This window comes from Ctenocephalides felis, unplaced genomic scaffold (assembly GCF_003426905.1).
Source record: "Ctenocephalides felis isolate EL2017-DRISC unplaced genomic scaffold, ASM342690v1 CF-g0.4_SCAFFOLD_01170, whole genome shotgun sequence".
Lineage (NCBI taxonomy): Eukaryota > Metazoa > Arthropoda > Insecta > Siphonaptera > Pulicidae > Ctenocephalides > Ctenocephalides felis.
In genome coordinates this window covers 28,397,671-28,425,483 of record NW_020537324.1, presented here as the reverse complement: position 1 = coordinate 28,425,483, position 27,813 = coordinate 28,397,671, and the positions used below count along the sequence as shown (strand labels likewise).

The window sequence follows — 27,813 nt, the reverse complement described above, 5'->3', positions numbered from 1 at the left end:
AAATTTCACCAATTCTTCATTTTAATACAAATAAAATGTTTTTTGAATCATTCAAATCTGGTACTCCGTTCCCTCAAAAACTGAATTACCGTTTTTGGCACTTTTTGCCTAGTATCTTTGAAACGGTGGAATTGTCATCAATAGAAATTCAATGTTTTTTGAATCATTCAAATCGGTTGATTCGTGCGCCCGAAATCGTGGATGAATAATTGTATCCAAACATATACACACACATACATAATTTTTTCTAAGGTATGCCAAGAGGTTTGCATACCTTCAAAACCTGAAGATATGCAAAAATTTTCATTTTAGATCTTTTTGCTATCACTATAATTTACCTTACGGGAAGTTACTAAGCCAATAAAATAAAAGCGACACTTTATTACCAATATTATTATGATGAGGCAGCTTCTTCGGGAATGAGTTCGATTCGCCCTGTAGATCAATGTACTACTCTAAAAGTCAATATCTTCCATAATCAGCTTGAAATCAAGCAGTAGTGATATCTGATTTTTACTTAAGGTTGTAGATCTGAAATATGATAAGTGAAAATATCCTGAAGCAATAGTGCAATATAGCTGTTGTAAATATATCTAATATATTCTCATCAGAATGAAAATGGTCAGCCACTGGGGTGCCTTCCAGAAGTTTTAGGCTTATAGAACGCATACTTCTGACTGTTGTTCTAATATATATATAAAAGTCAACTCCTAATTTACAAAATGAGTAAAAACCAAAATTAGTACAAACAACTGAGTAAACTGAGCCGAATTGTTAAAATTATATCTGGCCCCATAGATAAGGAAATGTCTGGCCCTATTTCTCTTCTGGTGTAATGATTCATTCGTCAGATAGATCGACAGGACATGCTTCGTTATCACCAAACCGCATTCTTTTCCTTGTCATTAACTTATGAGTAATCAGAATTTGCTTATGTTTACATTCATTCTTTGCTTTGTAACCATAATCAAAAGTCAAATTCCTTGAATGAATCAACTGTAAACATTTTTTGTTCGCTCCACATTAAATCGGTTTTAAGAAAAGAGTCACTGGTAACTGATGCCTATGGGTATAAAAGCTAATCAATTAAAGTTGATGTTTATAATTAATTTTTTTTTAACTCAAGCCTTTTTCAAAAAAATATTTATTTATGTTTTTTATGCAGCTTTCTGCAGGAACTATTCAGAATTTCTTTATTTTCGGATGATTAAATATATAGAGCTAAGATGTAATTAAACAAAAGTGAAAACAATCAATAATTTAGACAAAAAATAACAGAAGCATGAGACTGAAAAATGTCTGCCTTTTTGAAATATTTAGAATTAATATTTAATTGTTATTTTTTATGGTTATTAATTTGACTAGATTGATAACAGTAAATTCGTGCCAGTTATTGTTGATGCTTTTATAAGATAATTTTAATATAACATATTAAATATATTAATATAACATTAATTAATTTATTAACTTCAAGGGAGGAAGTGGGAAGTATTGACATGTGGTATCATTCATATCTATATAAAAATATTTAAAATCATTTTTAATAATCATTTATTTTAATTTTTATGTTATTCGAACTTATATAAAACGTACTTTTACGTTAGATTTGATTTGAATAATATTAACTTCCCGTTCCACGTTTCAAAGAATTTTGAACATTTTGGCATACTTCAGAAAAAATGGATGATGTGTGTGTGCGTGTATGTCTGTGTGTGCGGATACAAAATTTGTCGACGATTTCGGGAACACGGATCAACCGAATTGAATAATTCAAAAAACATTCGTATTTATAAGGAGACGTGCTAATTAGTTTTTGGCGAAGGCAGGCCTAGACGTTCCGAAGATAAGGGGCAAAAAATGCCAAAAACGGTAATTCAGTTTCTAAGGGAACAGAGCGTCCGATTTTAATAATTTAAAAACATTATTTGTATTGACAAGATGAAGAACTGATTAATTTTTTGGGAGGCAGGTTCTGCGGTTATGGACTCTCAATAAAAATAATTTTAAAAAATGTCATTTAGCAGTCAAAAATGTTTTATTGGACATATGTACATCAAATTATCAGATATTTTATAGAGATTTTCATAATGTGTACACATTTTGTGTATTTTTTTTTTTTGGGTTCCGTACCTAGATTTTTAATTACGGTACGGGAAGTTCCAGCAATTTGCCTTAAGGCACGATGCCATGCATCCCAATAGTTTTCTTATTAATTTGAAATTGTGTTAAAATCCGTTTTTGTTTCTTGGTCTACAAGATATACCTTTATTATTAGTATTCATTTATGATTATTACGCCTTTGCCGTAATTTTTTAATATATAATATTATGATATTGTATATTTATATTAATTAATTAATTAATTTTTATGCACAAGGTAAATTTTAGGCATTTGTTATTCTATTTTTCAACGGCTCAAAATAATTATACATAGAGTTTTTGGTAATAGATGTTCCAAGTCTATTCCAATCACTTCACTTATTCTGTTTTATTTTTTAAATTAAATAGGCTTTAAAATTTAAATTGATTTACGATTAAGATTAAATGATAGGTTACGAAATTTAATTTGTGGTTTTTAATTTTTCATACTAATCAAATGAAAATTTATGATTATAATTACATGCATTTGCTGCACTTGAATCTATACTTATAATTAGTTTCTAAGAAATCAAATTTATATTACGTTTTATGTCACGAAATGAATTATATTTAATGCTTCCAGTTATTGATTTTATGATTCACTTATAGTTAAAATAATATAATCATAAAATATTGCTACTGCAGTTTATATTCTATAACAAATTGTTATAGATTGTTATTGTAACAAATTGTTATTAACAATAATAATTTATCACTTTAAAATTAAAATGATAAAAATGTCAACCATTTAGACACGTGTCTGAATATATGTAAAATATATATGTGCATTTAATAAATAAACTAGTCATAAAACTGAACAATATATTTTTAAAGCACAAAAATGTATTCATGTGACTAGTTTAAAAGCTCATTAATGCTAAAAATGTTATACGACGTAAAATGCTTTTAATATTTAGCCTTTCTTTAGAAATTAATGTTATATGTCGTTCAAGAATTTTGTGTAGATTCAATAATATTTGAAAAAATAATTTTCAACCAAGAAAAATAACAAGTGTACAAAATACTTTTGTGTACTATTTTTGACCTCGTGTACATTATTAGCGTCGCACGAAATGATCAAAATATTATTGAGCGCTTTAGTATGAAATGGAAATATTGTCCTTCCAAATAACGTTTCTTACTTTTAGGTACTGCCACTGGTGTTGTGCTAATATTATTTTACCAGAACGCTAAAATTAAAAAACCGATTCAAAAACCGGATTTTGTATTTATTTCGGTTCGTTAAAAAAAAAAACGTTTCAGACTCCGGTTTATGGTTCGAAAAAACAAGCCGGTTCGTCCCTGTTTCGGTTTGGATCAAACCCTTGTTTATAATAATACATATACAAATAAGTTAAAAACTAAAAAAAAATATTCAGCAATTTACAAAAAAATCAGTACTTCAGCCAATTTTTGATATCAAAAATCATCTTTGGGCTAGCGGTGGCGATATCGGTTAGAGCGTGGGCTAGAACCAACTAGTCCCAGGTTCGCTGGTTCGATTCCCGCTACCGCCAAGCCTGGCATTAAGTAACTTTGATGTCAAATTTCCACTTGGGATTATAGATCAAAATATAATTGCATCATTCAATCATATGTAAACTATTAGAAGTAAGAGCTAATATATAAACCCCTCACATAGGAGATTGGTAAACCAATGGGTTGCCTCTCATAAGTATAGCTTAGGTCATAAGTCTTAAACAAAACAGCTTATAGAACATATGATGTAAGAGTTCTGATTGCAGAGTTGAAGAAGAGTAAAATTGGAAGAGTTGAAACAGTAAAAAAATAAATAAATAAATAAAAATCATCTTTAAAGAAATCAAACATCACAATCATCCGAAGATTCCAAAATAAACACCTGAAAGAAATAGTAAATGCCCCTAAAATATGTATCAAATTGGCTCATACATAAAGACTTCAACATTAATAAGTACATTCCAGATCCATAGCAACAATTATAAAAACAGACTTGTAAACCACCCAAATTTATGCGTAAAAACACCTTTTGATGGTCCACAGGAATGAAAGGAAAAGACCACTCTCAGACCTATAACAGCAAATACGTTACCATCATTACCCGGATGTACAATTAATTGATTGGCATTCGATTTAGACATTCTACAAAGGATTATCAAAAAATTTGCTTATATTTTATTATGTAATAGGTGCAAATATATGAAAACAAAAAAAAATCATCTCTAGTTCCGGCGCGTTTTCCGGCTCACAAACACCTCAGGGTACTACCCAGGCATTTTGATTGTTGTTGTAGATATAATATTATAGAAGTTCTTGTGCTACATGCTTAATGTTTTACTATATCTTTAATCAAGTTATTTGCTCACGAAGTTGACTTTCTTTGTTTTCAGAATAACAGCGTGACACAAATCCAACATGAAATCTGTGAGCAATACAAAGGCGCGCAAGCCGGTCGCACCCGACGGCGGCTGGGGCTGGATGGTGGTCCTAGGATCGGCCATGGTCACGGTAAGAATTTTCACAATTAAAATAATAATCTGGCCAAGCCACTGATGTAGGTGATAACTATCAGAAGACTAAACTAACTAGGGCTGTATGGCATCGTGCCTAAAGGCAAATTGCAGAAACTGTTCGGGCCAAAAATTATTTTTTTTAAAAAAAGATTAAATTTTTTTGTACAAAAAATGTTTTTTTTTATTTTGAACTGTTTAACAAAGCAATAGCACTGCTTTACCTGCATGCAGACGAAATATCGAAGCGCGTAAGCGCCGCGTCGCTGTCTAACGGACAAACGATGTTTCCCATAGAAATATAAACAAAATTGATACACATTATTAAAATATCCATAAAATATCTGATAATTTTATGTGCATATGTCTATGATCATTTTTGACCGCCAAATGGCATTTTTTCACTTTTTTTACTAGATATCCGAAACCGCTAGACCTGCTTTTCCAAAAATTCAATCAGTTCTTTATCTTGTCAATACAAGTAAAATGTTTTTTGAATTATTAAAATCGGACGCTCCGTTCTCTTAAAAACTGAGTTACCACTTCTGGCACTTGTTGCCCCGTATGTTCGGAATGGCTAGACCAGCCTTTGCCAAAAACTAATCACCTCCTTATCAATATGAATCGGATGTTTTTTGAATTATTCAAATCCGTTGATCGGTGTTCCCGATATCGTCAACGAAAATTTGTATCCGCGCGCACACACACACACGTACATCAATTTTTTTAAGGTATGCCAAAATATTCAGAAACCTTTGAAACGTAAAGATATATAACAATTTTTTTGTGATTTTTTTTTGCGATTACTATAACTTGCCCTACGGGAAGTTAAAAAACATTTTTAGATTTAGTAGGTAGAGTAGAGCGGGGCACAAAGGCCCAATTTGACTTTGAGCGATTATATTGCGAAAACCAAACCAAACCAGCAAATAACACATAACGAACAAACCACTATCTGACCATGTTCAGAAAAAATCTCTGCTAATTCATCATAGTATAATTGTTTTGTATAAAATTTTGTAACCGGTGGTTACAAAATTTTTACCCCATAGGCGGGGTAAATATTATTATAAAAATTTAAAAGTTATTCAATGTAGAGTCGAGGAAGACTTGCATTGCTAGATTTTTACGACGATCGGTCGTGTCGTTTCTTTAGAATTAGTAGAAAATGCAGATTTCTTAACCTTCAACTAGTGACTTTCAACTTCAAGTAATTTGAGGAAGAAATATTTATAAAAATCAGTTTTTCTATAATAGGCATAAAAGTTTGTAATAATTCTATAGTACAAATATGTAGAAAGAATTAGCTAAAATATAATATGTAAATGAACGGTGTTATCTATTTGTATTTGCATTGCATTTTTCAAGTTATATTAATTTATTTATTTGTTTCAATTTCCTTCCGATTATAAAAAATTTTCTTATTGAATTTTCTATCTTATTGTTAGTGTTTAAGATTTGAGGATGAGTTCAAAATCTAAATTTAAAAATGTGAATTAGCTTAAAAAAATTTCTAAATAAAAAAATATATCAATACAAATAATATTATTGTAAATAAGCTTTGTGGTTTAAATTCGTTTGTGAATATTTGACTTATATCTTGAGATATAATTAAATACACCGTTAGTTTTCAATAATTATTACTTGAATAAAAATATATAAAATTTTATGAATAACATTGATTAATAATCATACTATAAATGTAAATCGATATACATATTGATGGGTTTTATGGAGATTTTCTAATTTGTCGAATCAGCTAATGAACCTTTCTTAAAAAGAAAAGTTTAAATTCATGTACAGAAATATTGAGAAGTTCACGAAATGAGCAATAATAAATAATTATGGGACCATGGAAATGGTAATCACTTTCTATTTTCTGTATTTTTTCTTCTATTGATTTTTCTTCACTAAATAATAAATGATAAATAAATCTATCACAAGTCCAAGGTAATGAGGTTATCGACCTATTTTAGTAAATGTCAGATTTATTTATTAGTCATGTAAGCAAATTTAGCTTTCAAACTGGATTGGCATGGTAATATATACTTTGAATTGTATTCCGACGTATATTGCACACTTTCTTCTTTCGAGAATCATTGATGTTTGAAGCAAATTTTTAGTTTGTTTTATTGTTGAGTTGCCGGTAAATGTCGAACGTGTTATCACTGCAAATGTAGAAAAATCCATATTTGTAATAAATAATGACCTTGTAGAATCGTGTCAGTTTGTATAGATATCGATGAGTAGTAAATATTTTAAGATAAGTACTTTATAAGTCATTGTCAGCATGTGTTCTGATAAAAAATCCATTATAGGTATTTTGAAATACTATAGATAATAAATAATTTGATTAATTATCTGGAAAGCTATTGAGCAACTCTTACCTACTAGTTCGCTCGCTTGCTGTTCAATTCTTTTGACAAATTCAAACTAATAAATAATGAAAGAGAGTTGCAATAAAAATACAAAGAGAATTAAGTAATAAAAGCTTAGTGTCACAATACAATTTTTTGTTCTTTCAAAATGGTCAAGAATTTTTTGATTCCGGAGTCGTGCTATAGTTTCGAGAAAAACGAATTTTGAGACAAACTTGAAGGCATATTCAATTTTTTTCTAATAAATATTGATTTAATTAATATTTTAATAATAATCATCTTTAACATATCATTGAGAGTTTTGTTATCTCAGTTCCAAATTAGTTTCATCATGCTTTCTCAATAAGGTCAGATTTTCTGACAAAAGTTTATAAAAATATTTTAATATTATATCGAATTAACATTTTTAACTTCACGTAGGGCAAAAGTTATAGTAATCGCAAAAAAATCGAAAATAAAAGTTTTTATATATCTTTACGCTTCAGAATTTCTGAATATTTTGGCATACCTTATTTTTAGAAAAAATGGGTGTATGTGTGTGTGTGCGGATACAAATTTTCGTCGACGATTTCGGAAACACGGTTCAACCGATTTCAATTATTCAAAAAACATTCGATTCCTATTAATAAGGAGATGTGCTGATTAGATTTTGGCATAGGCAGGTCTAGCCGTTTCGATGATACGGGGCAAAAAGTTCTAAAAACGGTAACTCAACTTTTAAGAGCGTTTCTAACAAAAGTTCAAAATTGCCAAAATATATCAAAATAAAAAAACATTTTTTTCCAAAAAAGTCATTATTTTTCAAAAATTTAAAATTTCTCAAAAATCTAATTTTTTCAAAGTTTAGAACAAGTTTAATCTTTCTTAAAAAAAAATTATTTTTGGTACGGGAAGTTCCAGCAATTTGCCTTGAGGCACGATGCCATACCCCACTAGCTGTATTAATATTTCTTTAATGCTAATTGCAAAAAATACCCTATTTTAAGCATCATGTATTCTAGTCATAATTTGTTTATATAAAAAAATAATGATACATCATTGTCACAAGTTAATGATAATTTCAATTTTGCTGAGATTTATGTTGGCAGGTACAGAATTTAAAAGATTACTCGATTGTTGCTTTATGAGTGTTACTACCATTCTAGTAGATTATTGTACGAAGAGTTCTTGACAAAAATAAAACATTGAGAGAATTTTATCATTTTATAGCTAGCGACCAGAGCACTGGAGCCTTCATTCGGTCTTCTATTTGGTGATCTACTAGAACGCCTTAACGTTGAGACAACGGGTGCTGCGATCATCAACAGCACTTTGGATTCTATCGTCAATTTTTCTGGAATATTTGTTGGTCCACTTATTCAGAGTTTTTCCTTCCGAAAAGTGTCTCTTGTGGGATCTGCTCTCTATGCTCTGGGACTGATGGCAACGGCGCCGGCCGCCAGTATGGGACACATACTTACCACATACAGTATTATTGGAGGTGAGTAATTAATAGATCTACATAAATATAGACGAAGCTTGATTATCTTATATTATCAGCTTTGTACTGTTGTTTGTCTTCTTGCTGATTTTCTCATCCATTGTTTTAAGCACCTAATGTCTTGAGCAGCAAAATATTATAAAACTTCATAACAGCAGAAAAAAATTATATATTTGTTTTATTTTAGGACTAGGTGTTGGTTTATCTTCATCTGCCACTTTTGTAGCTTTAAATCATTACTTTCAAAAGAAACGAGGACAAGCTGTAGGATTGTCGATGGCTGGCGCGGCTGTTGGAATGTTGGCTATGCCACAGGTATTATATTACAATAGTAGTTTCAAAATATTGATAGGTTGGAACAAAATGGTGTAATATTATGAATCTAGAAAATAGAAGATCCCAAGTTCTTTCCCCATTTACCTTTGTTTTGATTCTGCACAAGTGATCAAATGATTGATCGTGTTCTTAATTGTATATGCATACTAAAACATAATTTTTCTATTAGGCAGTGAGATTACTTCTAGAAGCCTATGGTTTTAGCGGAGCGCTTCTGATTTTGGGTGGAGTAGCGCTTCACGCAGTTGTAGGGTCCGCTCTTTTGCAGCCTGTTAAAAGATATTTAAAAATCGCTCCAGTAGACCCAGAAGCTAGAGCTCAGGTAAGAGTTAAATTGTTGCTGTTAAGCATTTGGCCCAATGTTATTGGTAGTACAAATTTCTCAATTAACGATTATTGAAGTCATGAAAAAGTACTTATTTTATTGTTAAGATAATCAGATTTATTTCTATTGTACATCAGGAGATGTGCACCATCAGAGAAAGTGACGACGAATCCTGCGATCAGGCATTAAGCCCCGGACAAGATCTGAACAAACCGTTACAATCTCCACTGTTGCCGCATTCAGCTGAATCACGAGGTCTGCGAAATATTCCAACGGCGATTTCTATAGCAGGAAATGTGCCCCCTCGCCGCCGCAAAGCGTCCGTCATGTCCAACTTGAGCGCGCACATGGATTTTACTGGAAGCTCACTGCACATCACGTCCGAGGTGAGAACGTAGCCAAAACGTATTTATTATCACCATATTTCTAATTTTTCTACTATGATATCTCAATAGGAATCTTATATAAATAAATAATCGGGCTTATAAAAGCATTTAGTACATCTAACACACGTTCGTTAGCGCTGAGAAAAACATGAAACGATTGGCGCCTTGCAATTCTCAGGTGAACGAAAGCGATGACGACGATCAAGGAATCCAAATCATGCGCCGAGTCTATAGTCATGCAGGCCACCTAACGACCATGTCCAAAGAGCAGCCCTCCATCAAACGAAATATGTCAGACCAGCGGCTACCGGTGAATTATTTCAACCCGAAAACGATAACACGACCTGTGATCACAAAACAGCCCACTAAACCACCACAAGAGTCGCTCAACCAGATCACTGTCTGGCAGAAGGTCATGTCAATGATGGATCTTAATCTGCTGAGAGATGGGGTTTTTCTTAATATATTGCTGGGACTATCCTTGTTCTACGTCGCAGAGCAGAACTTCAAAATGGTTACCCCGTTCTTTCTGCACAGCCTGGGTTACGATAAGAATGATGTTGCCTATTGCCTATCTATGACCGCTATATCTGATATATTAGCGCGAGTTGCATTGCCACCCATATTCGATAAGCTGAACGTGTCCAGGCGACTTGTTTTCCTAATTTCATCCTTGGGACTAGGACTTATCAGAACAAGTTAGTACTACATCATTTATTGTTAATTAGATATAGAAATTAAGTGTTACGTTGAGAAAGTTTGCTTCTCTATTAACGAAGCAGCTTGTTTATCGTCGCGGAATACAAAAGCAGAATTTAGCCATTTTTTTTATTTTTTAAACAATAAATTATCTTTAGGCTATAAACAAAGCAGATCTCGAACAAGTAAAATCAAATATTTTATTCAATTAATGTACAACATAAAATCAGTTCAAAATCAAAACTTGATTTAATATTTATATGGTTAAGTATATAGATTATTTTTGCAATCAATTTAACAAAAATCGCGAGTGAGCGTACATTAAATCTTGTGCGAACACTTCTGCATGTCCTTCGAGACTCTTTGTTCAGGACATCATAAAATACAATCTTTTTTTTGTCACTTAATAAATGCTAGATATTTTTATGAAGCACTATCTCAAGGCATATCGCTAATAAGACATATCTTACAGTTTTAGCAGAACAAACAGCTTGGATTCCAATCATGGCCTGGTTATCAGTATCCGGGTTTTTCAGAGGTGCGGCTTTAAGCAACTTTACACTTACTATATCAGAGCATTGTTCATTGGAAAAGCTGCCTGCAGCTTTTGGACTACACATGGTGGCTAAGGGTTTATTTGTTGTAGCTTTGGGACCATTATTAGGTGCGTATTAGCTTAAATTAAATTATAATTATTTGTATTCAGATTTTAATAACTAAGATATGGTTAACTCCTAAAAAATTGCACAAGATAGTAAATAAACACTGAGTTTTAATCCAAATAATTTCTTAATACATACTCAGCTGCACAAATGGTTTTTGAAAATTTGACCAGAGTTTGAAATTTATTGTGATGAAATATAAATTGTTGAAATGAAAGTTTTTGGATGAAAAATTAAATAATGATTTGAGTAAAACTATAAAAAATGTGAATATTTATAGCCAAGAGTGTTGTAACTAAGACTTTTTTATTATTTTATAGGTGTTATTCGAGATATGACGGGCAGTTACCCATGGTGTGTGCACTCGCAAACATTTTTAATAATACTGTGTGGCATGGCATGGGCAATGGAGTACATCATACTCTGCTGTAGAAGAAATACGACTAAAGAAATAGATATAAAAAACTAATTAATTCACTTTGTGATATCAGACTTAACTATAGGACTTTATATGAAAACATATATTATGTAATATGACATTGTTTTAAATCATTATTTGGTTGTTGCCAAGATTATCATGCATCAATCATATTTATATTTATGTATTGAAGTTGTAGAAGAAGATTTGAATGAGTGGTAGGTAGTATGATAAAATTTTGTAAATCTGTATTAACAAATATATTATTTTTAAAGTGTTATTTACAAAACTAATTTTATTTTTGCTCACTAACGCAAAATACTGAATAATAAAAAGTTTTATCAGTTTTTATTATCCTATTTATTATTTATTTAGTTTCACAATGTTATTTTCAATTGTCACACCCTTTATTTTGTTAAGTTTTTTCATAAAATATTTGTCAAAATCTACCGTCAATAAATAGCTTTCAACAAGCTTTTTACGTAATGATTTCATACTGATCTCGTTGTCATTAGAATTCAAGCAATTAGTAATTTCCTTCTTCCATTCAAACTTCACATTTGATTTAGTATCGCCATTTTGATCACCTACTAAATTTTCTTCAGGAGTCTCAAGTTTATTATCTACATTAGTAGGTGTATCATTCTCTTCTATTTTATGCACTTTGCTAACATGGTCAGAGTCATCATTTTCTAACTTTCTTTTATTATTTTTTCTCCTTCGCAGCCATTTAATTTTTCTGATACTTCTTCATTACTATTTTTATTATTTGTTTCAGGTTCTTTCTTTATTTTATCTTTCTGTTTCTCCAAAAGAGACCAAACTTCCTCCAGTACATCATCTTTCGTTCGACTTACAGCACAGTTCTTCATAAAGTTAAAAAATTTAGCTTTTTTTCTAGGAACATTCTCAAAAGTTGCTAGTTTTTGTAAAACCTCCTTCACGGCTGGCCTGGCGTTCGATTCATTAATGACAGACTGAATAGCATCGATCCAAGAAGATTGTTTGGCTTCACCTTTATTGGTTTTAGCAACGTAGCTTTTGTCAGAGTATCTTTCCATTTCTGTTACACATTTAACATGAGCTACATATTCCTTTTCCCTATAGAAATCATTAAATATGAAAAATTACCATCAATGAAAAGATAATAAAATCATTAAATATGAAAAATTACCATCAATGAAAAGATAATGTATTAATTCGGACTTACCCAAAATCCTTGTGACAATCAACACAGGTGAGATTAATAGGATTTCTTGAACATGCGGTTTGGTAGTGTTTTTGAACTTTCGGCTTTTGTAGAGAGTCTCCACAATTATTACAGGTAAAATAAACCATTTTAGTACAAAATACCTTCAATTATCGAAATATGATCAAACAATATTTTATGCACTCTTTCTATTGAAGCACGTGATGAACTACCTTCTTGTGGGGCTTTTTGATCAAAAATGATAATTGTTTAAGGTAAAAATACTATTAAGCACATGTACAATACATTGATATAAAAGTCAAATAACAAGTAGTGGGATAACCTCAAACAAAAGTGTGCTGTATACAAAGGTTATATGATAATGTTGGCAGCAATGGCTTCAAATTGAAAACTTTGACATATGGCAATACTAAAAGTATGATTGTTTTGTGTCCCAAGTAATCCTGAAACGTTAAATCAGTTTTCTATTTTTGTTAATGAATCTATTTTTGTATGGTTAAAAATGGATCACAAATATCGTAGTGTTCTCAAGGATGTGAATAGTCAGCAAAACATGGTACGTTTGATTTAAAGACTACTGCGTGATATTAGATAAATAAATTGTTTTACGTTTGGACAATTCTTGTGTAGATTTAACAGCCAAATTTGAAAGGTTTTTGGCGTTATTTTTAATGTCTATCTTCTTTAAATAAAATACTAAGCCTGATTTAAAAATCATTTAAGCATGTTCATATTGTATATCTATTGATTGAAATGCATTTCTATATGTCAGAGAGTATAAAAGAATATATATTTCTATTGCAGAATACCCCACATATAAATGTTTTTGGAATAAAAGCTGAAGGTCAACGACAAACACAGAATTTGCAAGGTATATATCTATTTAATTGATACAAAAGAAAATAATTGTGTGGAATTATGCTTAACAACATTCTTTTGTAGATGGTTACGAATCCAGCTCGTCAGAAGATTATCGAAGTGCTGAAGAAGATGATGTTGAGTTCAATTCTAAACTGGATTCCATAATAAATGGTTTTAGTAAAGTGCATATATTAACTCCAAAAGGTATGTAGTATATATAGCAGATTTTTTATTTGTTCAGTTATTTTTACTAATTATATTTATATACGCCAATCCACAATGTACAGTAGATTTATACATCACAATAATAATTTTATAACTTAAAAATCTACTAATATTGAATTTGAATACTAACATATAACATAAAAAATATATGTACACTTTATGCATAATACTTTGGTAACATCTAATAATTAATTGCACATATTTGTATAGATTTTATTGTATTACGGCACATTTGATTGAATTCAATTTTAACTTGTTATTTTGGCACCATGTATTTAATCTCACGATATCTTCTTGTAGAGTTATTACGTCGTTTTCACTTGTAATCTTTTTGTAAATCTTCAAATCGTCTGCATATAGCAAGTAATCGAATTTGAAATTTTTACCTATATGCGACCCTTGTGGTACACTCGAGATTGTTTAATATTCTTTTATGTATATTCAGGATATAGACTTAAATTAATTCAATTATTCAATAATTTTATGTAGTACTATTAATTGCGAGCAATGGTCATTTCTCAATAATAAAATGATAATGATTTTTTGAAATATGTTATAAAAATATTATCACAAATATTTCTTTAAGCATATGTTAATGTTTTTGGAAAATCACTCTGTTGGGTTTTTTTGTTACAAACTAGTTGTTTTAATATAAGTATAAAATTGGGTAAGAAATTTTTATTTCCTTTACAGCGAAAAAATTGAAAACTCAATTGCATAAAACTTTTAATATAACTAAAACTATTGATCCAAACTTATCACAACAATTGGCTCATGAATGCACAATTGCTAATCATATTTGGTCAGATCAGAACAACCCAAAGAAAAGTGAATTTGAGGATGCTGATGAATCATATGCATCTTTATTAAATGATTCCAGCAATGAAGCATTCACAAACATAGCCACGGATGGTATTGATACGATTAAGGAAAATGTAATACAAACAAAAGTTAAATCTGCAGGTCAGATCAAGAAAGCATATAATTTAAATGAGACATGGGATGAAGATATTAATAAAGAAAATGAAAATCCAGTCTTGGATGATTTAGCAAAAAATAATTTGACTCTGAATATTGAATATTCAAACAGTGATTTAGCAGCTAAATCAGTGGATACATCAGAAAATGCTATAAATTCGACAACTGAAAAAACATTGAAATGCTTTGATGTTGATGAAGAAATTAAGATTGATCAATTGAGCACAACTTTTAACACTCAAAGTGAATTAAACAATGAAGCATTTACAGAATCGAAAGTGATTGATCATGAAATAAATATTTCTTCTAGGAACATTGCAGATTCAGACAAGAAATGTGTAAGTAATTTAAATACTGAGAATTCTCTAAACAAAACCTTTGAAGGTAGTATTATTCAGGAGAATATAGCAATTAATCTTCAATCTGAATTAAGTAATAATAAAATTGAGTCAATCAAACTTATTGAAACAGATATAACTGACAAAAATGAACATACAATTAATTCAGATTTAAATAGAACTTGGGATGGCTCTAATATAGAAAGTGATTCCAAAATCTTCACAAATCCTTTGCCTGTGAACACACATATCACTGACAATTTAAACAATTCTACTTTAAGTAAATATCCTGAAGAAAGTACAATGATGCAACAGGGTATTAGCTGTTCAATACTAGATTCTTTAGATCATAAAATGGGCAATATTGATGAAAATATACCTGAAAATACATGTAATATTGAAAACACAATCCATGATACTTTTAATATAAATGAAGAAAATAAAAATGTAATCGACATGCACAATAAAGATCAAAATATATTATTGCATGAGCCTGAGGCTTCAGATAAAACTTTTTGTGATACTGTTGAAGCTGCTAGTGTAAGTAAGATTAGTTCTGATATTGTATCTAAAGTAATAGAAAATCAAATTGATACTATTACTACTAATAAAACACATGATGAAACTTTTAAAACCACCAATGAATTGCTATCAAATGATGTAATGGATGGCGAAAATAAAAATACAAATAATATATCTGAACAAACAGAACAAAATTCACAAACAATTGAAAACAAATTAACACTGAATGTTCTAGTAGAGTCTGCTAATTCTGAATGTGCAATTTCTAATAATTCTGATATGAACAAAGATTTCATACAAAATAATCCTAATTATGATAATTTAAGTATTGAATTTTTACAAACAGAACAAGCTTCATTGGACAATATTATTAAACAAGAATTGACCAGTGTGGTAGAAAGCAGCCAAATATCTTGCGATACTTTGATTGAAAACTCTAATGAAAAGAATAAAGAAATACTTAAGGCAACTGATCAATTAATAATAAATTCTCCTTTGCCTCGTGATGAAAATGAAATTTATAATATGGAAACTGGATCAAACTTGAATGATACAGTTACAATTGAAAATCTCCAAACACCACAAGAAGGAATTATTAATTTGAATGAAACTGTCACTATAAATGATGATACAGAAGTCAAGACAGTTGATTCTGAAGAATTTGATTTAAATGAAACACAGGTATTAAAGAAGGATGTAAATGTTGATAAAAATATTACCATTATGATAAACGATACAATAAATGAAAATATTTCTGATAAAGCTCCAATAAGAAGTATTCTAGATACAACACCTGAAAATTATGCTGACCTACAATTCAATATGTCTAAAGATACTTTAAAACTATTTGAAGATATTGGAGAAAATAATGGATCAAAAATGGATTGTGATGATAGTTTTCTCATGCAATTAAGAAGTCTACAAAATAAACCAATGACTGCCATTCAGAAAGAACAAGAAAGCAAGTGTGATAATATATTAGTTAAGATTGATGAATCAGTTACAGATGATTCTATTAATATGGGAAACACCTCTGCTATAATTGGAAGCCCTAACACTTTTTGTAAAAATGAATTTTTTGAATCAACTACAATTAGCAACAATTCAGAAGAAACCATAGCCCCAATAAAAGAAGCGAATAAATCACCTAAAGCAAGCACTACAAGCATATTCAAATGGATTGGAAACTTACTTAGTCCTGGCAAAGGCATAACTCAAGATGTTCCGCCTGCAGTTGAAGATAATGTATCTGTTTCCTCGGATAATAAAAATAATACAGTAACACAGAAGTCCTTCATAAATGATTCTAAAACAGATGGAGAATTTGCATGTCTTTCTGATGAAACACCTATAGCTGAGTTTATGAGTGTGTCAACAACTTCTGAACCATTTAATGAGGTGAGTTTATGTGCCAGAGCGCAAACGAGCTGGTAAATGTTTTTACCAATGTTTTGATTTGTTTCATTAATTTTTAATATTAATTATTTTTAATATAGAAATTTAATACTTTAAATTTATTGAATTATTGAATTTTTATTTATAGAATTATTAAACTTTTGACTGATCTCATCATTTACTTGTTATAAATCTAAGCAATGATGAACTCGTCTTTTGTTTTTACTTTAAAATTTTAAATTTATTAACTTTTTATATTTTTATAATTTTACAAAATTTTGATTGATATTATGACATGATCTTTAAATTTTTAGTATAATATTTAAAAATGCTTCATATTCTGTCAAAGGTAATAGGAATTTCAAAAATAGTTTCATAGTTTTATGCCAACAATGAAATATTCTGTATCTTATTTATTCCACATATTAGTCCCGTGGAGGAAATGATGAAAATAGTGAATTATTAGCAGAGCTTGAGCAACTAAGAAATCTAGCAAAAGAAAATGAGAAAAAAATAGAATCAATTAAACAAGAAATAAATGATCAACAAAAAACTGCTACCGATTTAGAAGAGAATACGAAAAAGCTGGAAAAGGAATTAGAAATCTTGTCTGAAAATGAGAAGATTTCAGAACAGGCTATTACTGGTTTTGAAAAACGTATTACAGAAATGAGAGTAGAAAATGAACAACTTTTGCTTAATAGTAAAGAACAATTAGAACAGATTAAAGTGGAACGTGACTCTTCTCAAACCAATTTATCAACTATTGAAAATGCCTTTTCCACACTTCATAAGTAAGTGCAAATAAGATAATTTTAGTAAATTCTAAATAATAATTTAAAATTTAATTTCTATTTTAAAATATAGAAAATATGAGCAATGCAAGAAAGCAATTGAAACTATGAAATCAAATCAAACTGTACTACAAAATTTGAATTCACAATTAAGGGAGATTGCAAGGGAACAAGATTTAAATTTGTCAGCACTGCAGGAACATGCGACTAAACAAATTGAAACGTAAGTAGCTTATCATTTTCATAATGATTTATTATTTCAAAATAAAACTCATTATATAGATTAGTAATGCAATGCTTAGTCATACTGTAACTTAGTAATATATTTTGTTTACATACAATTTTGTTATATTGCATTTAATATAAGTGTACAAATATTTCAGTGCTAAAGCAGATTATGAAAATACGGAACACCAGCACAAAGTTGAAATGATACGATGGACTGCTCTAATAAAGAAAGCCGAACTACAAAAAACTTCTCTAGAAGAAGCAGTGGAAAAGAAAAAGCAGGAAAATGCAGAATTGTTGCAGTTATGTGATGTATTGATTCAAAAAGTAGGCTGATAATTTTTGTGATCAATTTATTTTTAAACTAGTTTTTAATGTACAAATGTTATTATATTATTTTATTAAATACTTTATTTCATTGGATGTGTGCGTTTTCAACTTAAGTGGAAATTATTCTCATATGTTTTTGGGCATTCTATTCATTGGGGCAAATTTTGAAAAAGATCTAAAAAAATGTAAAAACGCATATACAAAATTTGTATCTTTGAAGGTTTGAATGCTACTTTTCCATCACTATCTCAAGAGGATAAGTGAAACAATTTGAATGATTATGTATGTATGTATGTATATATATATATATATATATATATATATATATATATATATATATATTCTCCAATTCCACTTTTTATTTTTTAGAAATGATTCAATTACTAAATTAACTATTGAAAGCTATGGGTTTGTGGTTTAAGATTGAAAATTTAGGGGTGCTGTATTTTTTTATGCCACATTATAAAAAAAAAACAGCAGTAAGGGTAATTTTTCTTTAAAGGAAGTTGCATAAACTTTCCAGCACATGTAATTAATCGGCTTAATGAATAAATTGAGATTTAGCTATTAAGATAAAAATTTGAATTATAATACTAAAGTGTAATACGATTTTCAGTTGAAAATTTTTAAACAGAATTCTAATAACTAATACTAATAATATTAAAGCACGAAAACGTGTCTGTATGTTCTATGTTACTTTTCCAAACTTTAATTCATTTTTATAATTAGATCACTTTGTGGGACTATAATATTTTAGGATATTTGTTAAGACTAAGAACTTCATTGTTATGTTATGTTTCAGTAAAATTGCCGAAACTACTTCTTACCTTTTAACTAATAATATGCATATGATTCTCAACTGATATCTTTCGAATGGCTTTTAAATTTTTGAAATTGGTTCAGGATTTTTGACTAAAAGTTGGACGAAAAATTTTTGCTAATTATAAATAAACAGCTCTTAATTTTTTTAACTTGGTGCAGCCGCTTTTTGAGAAAACGTCGACGAACAATAAAATTTTGGCTCACACACACACACGTACGCATGCTCTTCAAATTTGGTCTCAAACGATTCGGATTGACGACAGAAAATTTCCAGCAGAAATATTTATTCTTTTTTTTGTTAATTTGGAAATTTAATAAAATAAGATAAAAATCTTAATGAATCTAAGGATTGTACAAAACCCAACTACTTAGGGATATATTGCAGATTCTTATCGCTCATCTATAGAATGTGAACAAACAATTTCATATAAATCGGTAAAGCCATTTCGGAGAAGCATAAAGACAAAATATGTAATATTGTCGCAGGTGTCGAGTACGTTTCTCTGCTTATTGCTCCACGTGATTTCCCACTTTTTTTACTATTACGTTGCCCCCTTATAGGCGGCAACCGGTAATTATACTCACTTGTAAATATTTCTTAAACGCGTGGTCGTAATAAGTCGCTTCTGTCCATTTCGTTGTTTGATCTTTCACTGTAAATGTATTTGAACTTTCATTGAAAAACCTCATTTCTTGATTATGAACGTGGCTTGAATAACGGTTTGCAATAACTGTGTCATGTCCCATTAATATTTACATAAATACGTTAATATAATTAATTATTCAACAATATTACTTGATAACAGCCTTATTTAGCTGAATCAGCAATCAATGAGAAAAAAAATCGACATAAATTACGTTAATTCAGTTTGTTAGTTTTTACACATAAAGAAACATTTGAAATAACTTTTATTAAATTTTTATTAAATAATATACTTTTAAACAAATACAAAAAATTAACAAAATAAATAATCTTAACCAAGTTATCAACACATGAAACCAATAAATATAGTTGTATAAATATAACAATAAATAATCAAACAGTATATGAAAGTAATGATTAGACAACTAAAACAGTTTCCATTTATATATAACTAACTAATTCAAAATCACTGTTGCTCTCTATTCAATCTTTCTTGCGTTATGTCGACCCTATATGGAGATGATCTGTCTTCTATAATATCTGAATCTGCTGATTTTTTGCTTGATTTTTTCAATAACATTGACAATAAAGCAGTTGTGTAAGGTCCTGGTAAAGATTGCTGAGTTGCAGCCGTTGGTACAAAAACTACCAAAATATTACGCAGATCCGCTTGCACGTTCACGTCGCCTTCCTGGTGTCGATCGTATATCATTTTACCACTTCGAACCTCCGATGATAATAGAAAAATACACGCACAAACCATGCATATTGCATTAAACTTTGCCATAATTAATTAATCAAATTAATATTTAATATATTTGTTCGTCCTCAATATACTTCTCGTGTATTTCGCTCAAGAGGAAACTGTATAATGTGGCATTGAACTTTGCTATAGCGAGCGCTGTCTGCCTGTTGACATGGAAAAAACTCGTTTTAGTTATAAAAAGTATAAATTGACACCATTTGATAGTTGGATACAGTTTCTTCTTCAGTTATTGGTAATTTCACAATAATTTACGGATTATTTGACGGTATCTCATTGCATAGAATCCAGCAGGACCGAAGATTCACGTGACAATTCCATTAGGAAGCTGATACATCCTAGATGGAATTTTGCATAGTAGACTAGGAGAACTTTGTTGCCAAATTGTTGACTATATTGTAATTTTTCGAAAATTTTATTTAGTTCAATACGTTTGGAATGTTTATCATATTTAAATCTATGTTAGAAAATATTAGTTTAATTTCTCTAAATACACAATTAACAAAAACATATTTAATAACAAATATTTCCAAACTTGTTGTGTAAGTTATAATGAAACCTTTTTCAAATTTTCTTGTGTTATATCAACTCTATAAGGTGATTCCCTATCTTCAATTTCGTTGCTTGAATCCTTTGCTGATTTGGTCAGGTCCTTTTTCTGATCCGGAAGCGGAAATCCCGCTTTTGTTAAAAGCCACTCGAATGGGCTGGCCGGTAAGGTTGGAATGCTTCCTAAGGACTGCTGCGGTGGTTTTGGAGTTTTATCATCTAAAGATCCAAACAACACCATTATATTATCAAAATCTGCTTGCACATTTACTTTAGAATTTTCCTGATGCCTGTCGTAAGTGAAGGTGTCCGGGCGCGCTGCAACATAAACCAGGATACAAGCACAGAATATAAGATACTTCATGGTGCAATTAGGAGGTGATTAACTTTGATCTTAGATTTTTTTGTCGGAACACACCTGGCTTGCGTACGGTTCGCGATAAGACTGCGATGGCATTGAACCTTCTCACTCTTCGTGACTCTCATCGTTTTCTTTGACCTGCTCAGCTACTAGACTTGATATTAGAGATGACAGGTGCACATCGAATTGAGCATCTTATATCGAAAAATAAGAAATAACTTTGAAGAAAAATTGCATTCGAAGTTTTTATTTTAAGCATTCTCGTTGAATTTTCAATATAAGGCCATGGGTGCCAAATATATATATGTGTGTGTGTGTTGATGAAACAAAATACTTCTTGAACAGGCGACCAGATAATAAAATTTAAGAGAAAACTAAATTATGTTTCTAAAAATAATTTTAATTTTTCATACCTTTCGAGTCGAAGATTGAGTATTTAGAAATAATATAAAAAAGTTAAATCTATCAAAATAATAACAAAAATATAATATTATAATACAAAGTAAAACTAATATAAGGTTTATAAATTACACAAACCAAAAAACATTCTATAAAGCATAAGGATGAAATAAAACTAGTGGGGCGCATGGCATCGTGCTTTAAGGCAAATTGCTGGAATACTGAATGTTTTCAAATAGATTATTATAAATTCTGTGATATCGTTTAATATTTATAAGAATTATATAAACTGAATTGCAAAGTTGAAATTATTTGTTTGAAGTATATCAGAACTTTAGTCAGAATTATAACTAAAATCTGAATTATTTTCGATATACAAATTTTTTTTTTTTGAAAAAAAAAATTTTGAAACAAAATTTTTTTTTTTCCAAAATAAATTATTTTGTTGAAACAAGCTCTTAAATCATTCAAATCGGACGCTTAGTTCTCTCAAAAACTGCCATTTTTGCACATTTAGCTCCGTATCTTTGAAATGGCTGGGCCTGCCTTTGCCAAAAACTAATAATCACTTCTCCCAATCATTATTAATTGAATGTTTTTTAGATCATTCAAATCGGATGCGCCGTTCTCTCAAAAACTCGATTTCTATTTTCTGCACTCTTTGCTCTTTATCTTCGTAACTGCTGGACCTGCCTTTGCCAAAAACTAATCAGCACATCTACCTATCAAAAGGAATTGAATGTTTTTTGAACCATTCAAATCGGTTGATCTGTGCGTCCGAAAACGTGAACGAAAAAATGCGGACACACAAAACACACACACACATCCATTTTTTCTGAAGTATGCCAAAATGTTCAGAAACCTTCAAAACGTCGAGAAATGCAAAAATTTTCAATTTCGATTTTTGGACGATTACAATAACTTACCCTACGGGAAGTTAATATTTATTTATTAACAATAACTTACCCTACGGGAAGTTAATAATTATTTATTAACTTCCCGTAGAGTAAGTTATAGTAATGCGTCGAAAATCGAAATTGAATTTTTTTGCATATTTTCACGTTTCAGAGGTTTCTGAAATTTTGGCATACCTCAGAAAAAATGGATGTGTGTGTATGTGTGTGTGTGTATGTATGTATGTATGTATGTATGAATTCAATTTTTCGTTTTCGGGCGCACGGATCAACCGATTTGAATGGTTCAAAAAACGTTCTATTCCTATATCGATAGGAAGATGTGCTGAATAGTTTTCGGCAAAGGCAGGTCCAGCTGTTTCGGAGATACCGAGTTAGATGTGCAAAAAATGTCAGTTTTTGAGTGAACTAAGCATCTGATTTGAATGATTCAAAAAACTTTCTGCTTGTTTTGACAAAATAATTGCTTTGGGAAAAAAATTATTTCAAATTTTGTTTGCTCAAAAAAATAATTGTTTTTGCATATCGATTCAGATTTCAATTTTAATTCTGGCTAAAGTTCTAAAGCTCACTTGTATACTTCAAATAAATAATTTTAACTTTGTAATTCAGTTTATATAACTCTTATAAATATTAGACAACGTTACAGTATTTATAATAATCTATATGAAAACATTTAATATTTCTCGAACATATTTCGTTACGGTACGAGAAGTTCCAGCAATTTGTCTTAAGTCACTATGCCATACACCACTAGTTTGTTCTTTTTTTATCGGGGTGGATGCTATTTTTAAGAAGTATTTTGTTTTATCATTATATTTATCACCGACTAAAATAAAAAAGATTTTATTTTTCTGAAATAAAGCCTTCTGAACTCAAAAAACACGAAAATGTTTTAAATTTTTGTTGATATGATAATGGTTGTAAAATTTTACAGATCGAAAAGAATAGGTTGGCTCACAAATCGTTCACTTTTATTTTTCTGAGTCTGTGCTGTTTTTTATTTAGGATATTAGGGCTTTAAAAACATATTTAATTAGATAATTTATCTACAATAAAATTAAATAACAAATATCGTTACTTAATTATTTATGATGGAATATCGGATAGATGGAAAATATTTAAATATTTAAATATTATATTGTGTATATATATCTTTAAATTAATTACTACATTATGCAGAGCTTGATTTAAAGTCGGGGCTAGAGCCCAGGGCGGCAAAATTTGTATATTAAGATATATCTATATGTAGAACAAGTATGTCATGGGTGATAATTTTTTTGCAATTAAATAGTTATTTTAATTTTAGAAAAATGAGCATAAAAACGCCTTGTACGTGAAACTTTATTTGATATTAGCAAATGATTCAATTAATCAATGGCCAATACTACTGTAAAAGATAACATCGAACTTTTCCTCAATTTCTTCCATCTCTACGTTGGTTCTTGAGACGGCGGAGTACTCATACTCACCATCTGCTGGACGTGAACGCTTGATAACTTGTTTTGCCTCATTGTCAGAAGACTAAAAAATCTTGAAGCCCGGGAGAGTCTTGTGTAAATTTGCATTTCTTCTTTGCCCGAGAAATAGGTTTTATGTAAACTTGTCTGCGGTGTTGGATGATCTACTTAAAGATTTTTTACTATAAACAAGGTGAATGTGGCATTTGTCTGACCATCCGGATTTTTAAAAATTAGTCTAATTTATCAACAAAACATTATTGGAGTTTGTAATATTGTTACCATTATTATTAATTGTTAATTTCAACAGAGGGCTACAAACTATTTTGTGAGAAAACGTAATGGAAACTGGAATTATGTCTTAAACAGTAGTTATAATATTAATAGTTAACAATGTAACGTCTCGGTTAATTTAACATATTAAAATTTATGAATTTTAGCAATAAAATCGAAATATATTTGTAAACGCTAATTTTGCCTTTTGATGAAAATTTTGAAAGCATAGTGTGATAATGGAGTTTATTATTTTTTTTTTTTTTGTAAATCTGAATATTCAAGCACTACGAGTTCATAATCGTACAGATTAGTTTTTTGAAAAAAAATAATTTAGGACGTTTTCTTTGCAAGTGACTACAATTGTTTTGAGATTTCTAAAAATTCTGGAACATTCGACAGTTTTCAATTACACATTGTTAATTCATTAGTGGTATATGAAAATCTGCTTTAGCCTGAAGTCTTCAGGCATTATTTTCCCATATGCTCTCTGAAAATAATAATTCAAACAAACAAATTCGGTCGTTTGAGAGAAAACGTTTCAATCAGTTTCTGGTAGAAATCGGCAAAGTTTATAATTCTCAGTTATAAATATTTTTTGTCATTGTTTAAAAAAATCTCAAGCTAAATATATACTATACTAAATATAGTATACTATATACATTTTTTTCTACTATATAGTTTCGGAATGCAAAATGTAACTTAAAAATTAAAATTAATTTGGAGGTTGGACGTATAAAGTATAATAGTACAATATAAATAATATTATATTATACTATAATTTGACTAATTAGGGTCGATATTAAGGTCACTTACACAAATGATTTTTGGATTCTAGGGATCAAAATAATATACTTTGCTGAAGAAACCATACTTCTAAAACTAATTCTGATGTCCTGTGCATTGACCAAAAGATAAGGGTTAAAATTTGAAAAACCTCTCAGGGGATGAACTATGGGCATTCCAAATTTAGTGGGGTCGGTCATACATTTAGGCGCGATTTGAGGCACTCTAAATGGGTCAAAATGGATTTTTTTCAAATCTTAATCTTTATTTTTGGGTCAGCGCACGGGACATCAGAATTCATTTTAAAAATATGGTTTCTTCAGCGAAGTATTTTATTTTGATCCCTATTGTCCGAAAATTATATTTGCCTAAGCAATTTTTTTGACCAATACAAATCGACCCGATCTAATATACATATTTTAATTTATATAACATTATAAAGTTTTTTTTTTGAAACTTATTGAAATAAAATGTAATATTTATTTTGGTTTATACGTTTCGAGACTAGATGTGTCCCATAATTCAGCTAAAAAAATTACATTATTTAATACCAAATTACAAATTTCAAGGTAGAATAAATACTAAACAGGAGAAAACTAATATAATTAAAAATTAACGCCTCAAGGCAAATTGCTGGAACTTACCGTACCATAACGAAATGTTCGAGAAATATTGAATGTTTTCAAATTGATTATTATAAATACTGTAACATTGTCTAATATTTAAAAGAATTATATAAACTGAATTGCAAAGTTAAACATATTTGTTTAAAGTACATTAGAACTTTAGTCAGAATTACGATTAAAATTTGGATTATTTTCGATATAAAAAAATAAATGTTTTTTGAAAAAAAATTTTGAAACAAAAATTTTTTTCCAAAATTGATTATTTTATTAAAACAAGCAGAAAGTTTTTTGAATCATTCAAATCGGACGCTTAGTTCTCTCAAAAACTGCCATTTTTTGCACGTTTAGCTCTGTATCTCCGAAATGGCTAGGCCTGCCTTTGCCAAAAACTAATAACCACTTCTCCCAATCATTACTAATTGAATGTTTTTTAGATCATTCAAATCGAATGCTCCGTTCTCTCAAAAACTCGATTTCTATTTTCTGCACTCTTTGCTCTTTATCTCCGTAACTGCTGGACCTGCCTTTGCCAAAAACTAATCAGCACATCTCCCTATCAATAGAATCGAATGTTTTTTGAACCATTCAAATCGGTTGATCTGTGTAAAATTGTATCCATACATACCTACACACACACACATCCATTTTTTCTGAGGTATGCCAAAATGTTCAGAAACCTTCAAAACGTCGAGAAATGTAAAAATTTTCAATTTCGATTTTCGGCCCATTACAATAACTTACCCTAAGGGAAGTTAAAAAATAATATTAATAACTTAAATTTATACATAATTGTTTGTTGCTTTATGTCCTGTTTCAAAATAATTAAAATTGAATTTTCAATTTTTTGCTTGCTACTTTCTATTGATTGATAAATTAAATTTTGAAATATTACAATCAGCTTTGCACAGTTCGCAAAGAGCAGTATTTAAGTAAAAAAGGTGAAATAACATATTAACGTGAGAACCCTCGAATAAATTGTATTATTCTCAAAAGCACGCTCCCTCATGATTCCCCCGCTTTCGGTGTTTAGCAATGCATGTCGATTGTTTGTTCTCGGTGGGACTGTACTATTGTACGCACCTGAGCCGAACCTCGTCACGGAAACGGCCGAACCTTTCTCATTGGCGTCGCAAACTTCGGCCGCTAGTACACTTGTTGATTGCTTGATATCGCTCGAGAAACGCGAACGTGTTGTGTTGTGTGCCTTATAGTGTAGTATGTTTTAGTGGAAAAGACTTCTTCATTTGATCTCGTTATTATTAATTAAACTAACGTATTACTTTAATGCAAATTGAGTTAATTTTCCAATGCGGGTTACCTGAAAATCAATCTTAACCGCTCAAAGTTACGTGTCATACGAGGTACCAGCGCCAGGTAAACGTGACTCTGTGTTGTTAGATTTAAATGTGTTTCTGTTGAATTATGTACTTAACAATAAATAAATTGTGGACTGTGTGTGCTATTTTTTGAAACATGAGAAAGTGTAGTACGAGGATATCTTAATGCTCTTATATGGAATAAAAGTTCCCGTAATAAAAATGGAACGTTTCGCTTCGTTCCTACTGGTTTTGTCGTGCCTCGCCTCGATTCTTGCTAAAGGTATGTATTACTTATCAGTGACGTACTCGGTATATGCAAGATAACATCTATTTGAATTTTAACATATTTACTGATTACGTTTGCACAAAAAATAATTATATTATCTTCAAAAATGTATTTATTAGTCAATATCCCGCCGGTATAACCTTAAATTGATAGTCTTGATGCAAATCATGCATCATCAATTTGGTAAATATCTAAACTTTATGTTTTTATTCTATTTGTGAGATTAGAAAGTATATAAGAATTCATTGTTTATATAAACAATAGAAAAAATGAATTGCAATTAGCATACAGATCCATATCTTCCACAAATCTAATATATATTAGTTACTAATATTAGTTATTTACTTATATTCAATAATAACTAATGGCGGCGCTAGACAACTTGTCAACGAAATTAGGGCTTGCAAGGCCCCCATTTTT

The 27,813-nt window shown here is 30.0% G+C and overlaps 3 protein-coding genes across 3 annotated transcripts in view; 2 read left to right on the top strand and 1 right to left on the bottom strand.

Moving 5' to 3' along the window:
• LOC113366311 overlaps nucleotides 1-11,525 on the top strand; it is a 35,443-nt gene extending 23,918 nt beyond the window's left edge. Inside the window, exons 3-10 of the mRNA XM_026607900.1 lie at nucleotides 4,508-4,625; nucleotides 8,215-8,485; nucleotides 8,673-8,800; nucleotides 8,991-9,143; nucleotides 9,284-9,532; nucleotides 9,711-10,230; nucleotides 10,704-10,895; nucleotides 11,214-11,525. Coding sequence (XP_026463685.1) covers nucleotides 4,533-4,625; nucleotides 8,215-8,485; nucleotides 8,673-8,800; nucleotides 8,991-9,143; nucleotides 9,284-9,532; nucleotides 9,711-10,230; nucleotides 10,704-10,895; nucleotides 11,214-11,362 — 1,755 coding nt within the window. The 5' untranslated portion in view covers nucleotides 4,508-4,532 and the 3' untranslated portion in view covers nucleotides 11,363-11,525. The remainder of the gene's footprint in view (nucleotides 1-4,507; nucleotides 4,626-8,214; nucleotides 8,486-8,672; nucleotides 8,801-8,990; nucleotides 9,144-9,283; nucleotides 9,533-9,710; nucleotides 10,231-10,703; nucleotides 10,896-11,213) is intronic.
• Nucleotides 11,526-11,671: 146 nt separating this feature from the next.
• LOC113366747 (cell growth-regulating nucleolar protein-like) lies at nucleotides 11,672-12,849 on the bottom strand. The gene is made up of 2 exons (XM_026608405.1): nucleotides 12,522-12,849; nucleotides 11,672-12,412 (listed from the first exon to the last, which is right to left on the bottom strand). Exons 1-2 carry the CDS (start codon nucleotides 12,647-12,649, stop codon nucleotides 12,004-12,006), a joined length of 537 nt encoding a protein of 178 aa, XP_026464190.1. The 5' UTR covers nucleotides 12,650-12,849; the 3' UTR covers nucleotides 11,672-12,003.
• Nucleotides 12,850-12,957: 108 nt separating this feature from the next.
• On the top strand, nucleotides 12,958-18,198 carry LOC113367042 (MATH and LRR domain-containing protein PFE0570w-like). Its single transcript, XM_026608672.1, has 7 exons — nucleotides 12,958-13,077; nucleotides 13,326-13,392; nucleotides 13,464-13,586; nucleotides 14,301-16,843; nucleotides 17,270-17,634; nucleotides 17,708-17,857; nucleotides 18,018-18,198. The coding sequence occupies exons 1-7, from the start codon at nucleotides 13,024-13,026 to the stop codon at nucleotides 18,196-18,198; spliced, it is 3,483 nt and encodes a 1,160-aa protein (XP_026464457.1). The 5' UTR covers nucleotides 12,958-13,023.
• Nucleotides 18,199-27,813: the final 9,615 nt, after the last annotated feature.